The sequence below is a fragment of the Phasianus colchicus genome, chromosome 3, assembly GCF_987193195.1.
Source record: "Phasianus colchicus chromosome 3, bPhaCol1.hap1.1, whole genome shotgun sequence".
NCBI lineage: Eukaryota > Metazoa > Chordata > Aves > Galliformes > Phasianidae > Phasianus > Phasianus colchicus.
The window spans coordinates 93,104,139-93,109,020 of NC_143438.1; the positions used below are offsets into that span (position 1 = coordinate 93,104,139).

At 48.1% G+C, this 4,882-nt stretch overlaps 1 protein-coding gene across 1 annotated transcript; it reads right to left on the bottom strand.

The window, feature by feature from the left end:
* Positions 1-681: 681 nt before the first annotated feature.
* ARC (activity regulated cytoskeleton associated protein) lies at positions 682-2,858 on the bottom strand. Its single transcript, XM_031590891.2, has one exon. It carries the CDS (start codon positions 2,391-2,393, stop codon positions 1,179-1,181), a length of 1,215 nt encoding a protein of 404 aa, XP_031446751.1. The 5' UTR covers positions 2,394-2,858; the 3' UTR covers positions 682-1,178.
* Between the last annotated feature and the right edge of the window lie 2,024 nt (positions 2,859-4,882).

A 4,882-nucleotide genomic window follows, 5' to 3' on the forward strand; every position in this document is an offset into this window, starting at 1 on the left:
GGTGCCAGACTTTCTAAGAGTATTTTGAGTCTGTCTGTTAAAGCAGAAGTTCTTCTTTACAATGCACAGGTTGAGCCTGTGCTGGGACATACAGCTCCTCTTTTCACTTAGTTTTGCTTTTATATGGCAGAAGTTCCTTTCTCTAGGAGTGTTGTCTCCACTCATCAGCATGGACATGATTTGCTGCTCTGGGGATATTTTGCTCTGGATTTAGGATGTGTTTGTTTGTTTCATTCAAAATATAAGGATTTATTTCCCTTAAACCCTTCCTCCCCCCTCCCATCTGTTAAAATCTCTCTAGTGTTTTCTCCCTCCACCTTGACACTCTCCCTTCTCTGAAGGGAGACATATTCTCCTTTCAATAAATGAACTCAGAATTCAATCTGAAACTCTATTTACTGCTGAATGCACAGTATAATGTGCAGAGAAAGGATGAAATTTGCTTCTGCACTGCAGTGACCTTGATTTGAGTGAACAGAAACTAAGATAAGGAGTAAACTGTCCTCTTGGGAGCAAAAGCATTAAAGCAGGTGGTAGGTGCAGTAGAATTAAAACCACTAAAAATGTATCCAAATTCATAAAGTTTTCTTTTCATGAAGTCATAGCATTTCTTCTTAAATAAAGAAATTAAAAAAAAATAAATTAATCCTTTAGATCAAGATAGAATAGGAGACTGTCAAGTAAACAGAAGCCCAGTGGTAAAACAGAAATGGGCAAGGATCAAAAGATGTCCTCTCAGAAGAAGGACACTTCTTCAGAAGAGGGAGGGGAGAAGGAAAAGAGATCCAGATGGGTAGGAACCCTCAGCCAATAGCTGCGCTCATATGAAGTCCTTGAAAGCCGCCAGTGCCAAGCAACTGCTTCTGAATTTGGGGAATTGTCTCTAGTTTCTTGTCATGGGTCTTATAAAATAGTCCATTCCCTGCAGTGGTGCAAGTAGCATCTCCAGCACCACTGGATTGTGTGGCTCATGTGAGGTGGGCAACCACATCCTAAGGTGCCTCTCCCCCTTCACCACCCTCCCCCCACAAGCAAAGTTAATTCCTTTGCTATGGGCTGTTGGACTGAGCACACCTCATGTCATGCCTCAGCCGGAACCTCTCTTTGAGCAGAAACTTCCTAAATATGCCCTTTTCTCCCTTTCATGTAACCCAGATTGCCATCTCCATCCAGCTAGCTCATATGACAGTAGCTGGTGGGCTAGGGGGTTCAGGTTGTGTCCCATTGCTTGGCACGGGACTGGCAGTGGTGGAGGGAGGCACGCTCTCTACAGAGTCCCCAGACTGAATCTCAGGGGTCCTCTGAGGGCTAGGCTCTTCTGAGTGGTCCATGTTGCCTTGGACTTCCTTCCCTCTTTGAATTAGCTGCTCTAAGGTCTTGGGCAAGGGGTAGCTCAAGAACCGCTTCAGTTTGGGCTGGAGGGTTCCTACCACATACTGAATAATCTCCTCCTCATCTGCATCAACATAGAGGGTCTGATACAGGTCTCTCTTGCGCCAGAGGAACTGGTCCAGGGGCTCTCCCTCTTTCTGGGGTAGATCCAGCTCCCTCTTGATAGCATCCCTTGTCAGAGTCCCCTCGCTGTACTGCAGGAACTCTTTCTTGAACTCAACCCAGTTCTTGACAGAGTCCTGCTTGTACTCCCACCACTTTTTAGCTGGACCGTTCATATGGTTCTGGATCTGAGACAGCCAGTACTCCTCTGTCCCACCCACCTGCTTTAAGTACTCCTCCAAGTGGCTCAAAAACTCATGGGGATCCTCAAAGATCTGAGTCTCTACTGGGGATGCTGGAGCATCCTCTGACACAGAGACCCACTGGTAGGAATCATGGGCCTGGGGGATGCTGGGCACCTCCCCAGGAGCAGGGGTCAGTGCATACATTTGGCTCATATCAAGGGCATAATCATATATCTCCCCTTCACTTGGCCTTATCTCTGGGCCTCCCACCCCAACAGACACGGTCTGCTTGCCGTGCTCCCCAGGACAATATTTGCCTCCCATGGACTCCAGACGGTCCGCCCACTTCTCCAGACGGAAAAAGACCTCCTTCCAAACATTCATCTCTCTCTTGACCCACCTCTCCAGATGAGCAATGGTCTCCTGACACCTAGCCAGGCAGGCCTTGATGGACTTCTTCCACCTCTGATTATCGGTTGGCACATGGTCCTCTAAGTTATTCTCTAACTTCCCCACTGATTTCTGCAAACCTTTCAGCTCGCGCTCTACCTGCTTGGAGACTTCAGACAGGAGGTGCCGGTGGGTCCTCCTGACATGCTCCAGCATTTCTGCCCTGCATTTCCCTATCTGTAGGATCACATTGGGCTTGTTGGCCACTCCACGGTGCCCCTGGAAGGAGTGGATGCCCGCATTGGTGACATTGTCCAGCTGCATGGCTCCTACTGTATGAGTATGGAACACAGACAGAACTGGGTTATAAGCCTTGGCCCTAGAGCCTGCTCCTAAAAACCTCAACACAGCACTTCCCAAACAACACACAGAGACTTCTAAACCCCCCTCAAAGGACTTTAAGACACAAACACAACCAAATCAGATATCACCGCAGAGCGAGCTGTTCAGTCCCCGTGGATCGCAGAGAGAGTTGGAGGCAAATTTCTCCTCTTGGAAATGCCGGTGCTCAGAGTGTCCCAGAGAGAGCGAGGATCCTTCAGGAGCACAAGGAGAGGAGTTGGCTAAGACGTCTGACCCCAAACGCGTGCCCTCTACCTGCTTGTCTGTAGCTGAGAATCTCAAACAGCGCGCAGTCCCCGCTCGTTGAAACACACAGCGATGCTCACAGAAGCTGTTAGTGCTGCAAAAAAAAAAAAAAAAAAAAAAAATCCTGATGATTTCTTGTCGAGACAAAATTGTTTTCGGTATAGATGCGAAGAGCTCTGCTTCTCTTCCCTGTCTGAACTGCCACTAGTCCAGGCACTTCCATCTACTTATACCCCACACAGCTCAACATGTGGGTGTTGCCCTGCCTCCTCTTGCACTCTCAGCACAGCATTCATTGGAGGAAAAGCGAGGCCGGTGTCTGTGGCAACCCAGATCTTGGCAGCCTCCCCTCGCTTCCCACCCCCTCGCCTACGCCCCCAGACTCGACGCGAGAAGCACTTGAAAGGTGCTGGAGACAGTTGGATAGATGGATGAGTAATCGCACCTTCCGCCTTTCGGATTGCAGGAAAAACACTTATTCATGCCACAACTATTTACTCAGCAAGGTCATCATTAGCATGCTTCTCTTGGCAGGGCTCTCAGAGGGAGAGATGAGGAGGAATTCAGTGTGTCACACCAAGGCAGATGCCCACGGTCCCCCCGCGTGCCCTCACATGCGCGCGCACACACACACAGAGCTGCTCACTCCTAATGCCCAGGCTTGGAAATGGTGACAATTCAGCAGGAAAAAAAAAAAGAAAAAGAAAGGAGAGAGAGAGAGAGAGAGAGAGACAAAAAGAAAGGAAAAGGAGGGGGGAAGGAAAAGGGGGAAATACTCAAAGGAGCCTCTTCAGTACACACTGCAGCACTCTGGACTTTTCTAAAGCATTGGCAGGTGGGAGTCATCCCCACTGCTTAATTGCACAAGACCAACCGCTATCTTGGGAATATTCGGTCAGGGAGGGGGATGGCATCCTGGTTTTTACACCAAATTAAATCCGCCCATCAAAAGCCTGTTCCGTACTTAGCTTGAATCAGATGCTTAATCAGTTAGCCAACCCACAAGCGCAGATGAAGCTACATTTGTTCTTTGCTCCTGACAAAGCAGGAAAAGCCAACCATAAAAGGAGACCCGGGGACTTATGTAAGCCAAAGATAAAGGATTCCCTAATCCATGAGAGTTCCCCGCCGGAACCTCCCCGGAGAGGTTCTGAGGACATCCGGGGCTTCTCATCCCCTCCCGATGACAGTGACCGGAGGTAATAGGATGCTAATTCATGAATATTACCTAAAAAGAGGTTTCAAGCTTGTTGCTACCGAGGAGCTGCCTTGCCTCTGCTCGAGATGGTGGGCAGTGTGCCAGGCAGGCTTAGAATGGGTCCCTGCTCCCTTGGCTCCTTGCCACATGTTTTCTGCTGGTCAGAGCAAAGCACAGAGGTGATGGTCCTGAAAGGGGATCTCAGTGCATTTGGTCAAGGTAGAGTTCCCCAAGAGGAAAGTGGTGGCGGTTAAACAGCATGTTGGGATGAATGCCACGAGAGACTGGGGTCAGGACATCCCTTCCCACCATATCCATGTGCTCCATGAAAATACATCTGTTCCCTATCAGATGATGCAGTGTTGGCACGTGAACAAATGATTCCGGCTACTGGGATAAACAGGAGGGTTATCTGGGGCTGTGTGGTTGAGTTAAGGTGGGGAGTGTCAGTGAGAAGAGAATGGCTCAAAAGTCTGAGGGTAGAAACTCAGGATTCCTTACCCAGCAGACCCTCCTAATGCCACTTTATCTCACACATATGATAATAGAGGTATGAATGACAGGCTGCTATGCTGTCTGTCTTCCTTATTTCTCCACATTCACCCAGCTTTCCTGGGCATGAGATGTTTGTACAACTGTGTTTGTGTTTAGAAAGAGTTAAAAAGGAGATTATCCAAGGATGTGGGACAGATCAATAGGCTTTTATGCTGAAAATTCTATACCCTAGAGAATCCTCCTTAAACCTATCTTTCCTATAAAATACCAGAGAAACTGGGAGAGTCTATGCAACTACTATCTCTGGTTTAGAATAAAATTATTCTCTGGAAAGGTTTTAATCCAGGATCCTCAGAAATTACCCTTAAGAGAGTACCAGTGAATGATATTCCAGCCACTGCTAACTCTCTTTATTTTCCTTTAGTTTTCAGAGTGGGAGGATTCATCAGTGACTGAATGGCATCTTCTGTCA

Coding starts and splice junctions, on each gene's coding strand:
- ARC (XM_031590891.2), bottom strand. CDS start 2,393: ATGCAGCTGGACAATGTCACCAATGCGGGCATCCACTCCTTCCAGGGG.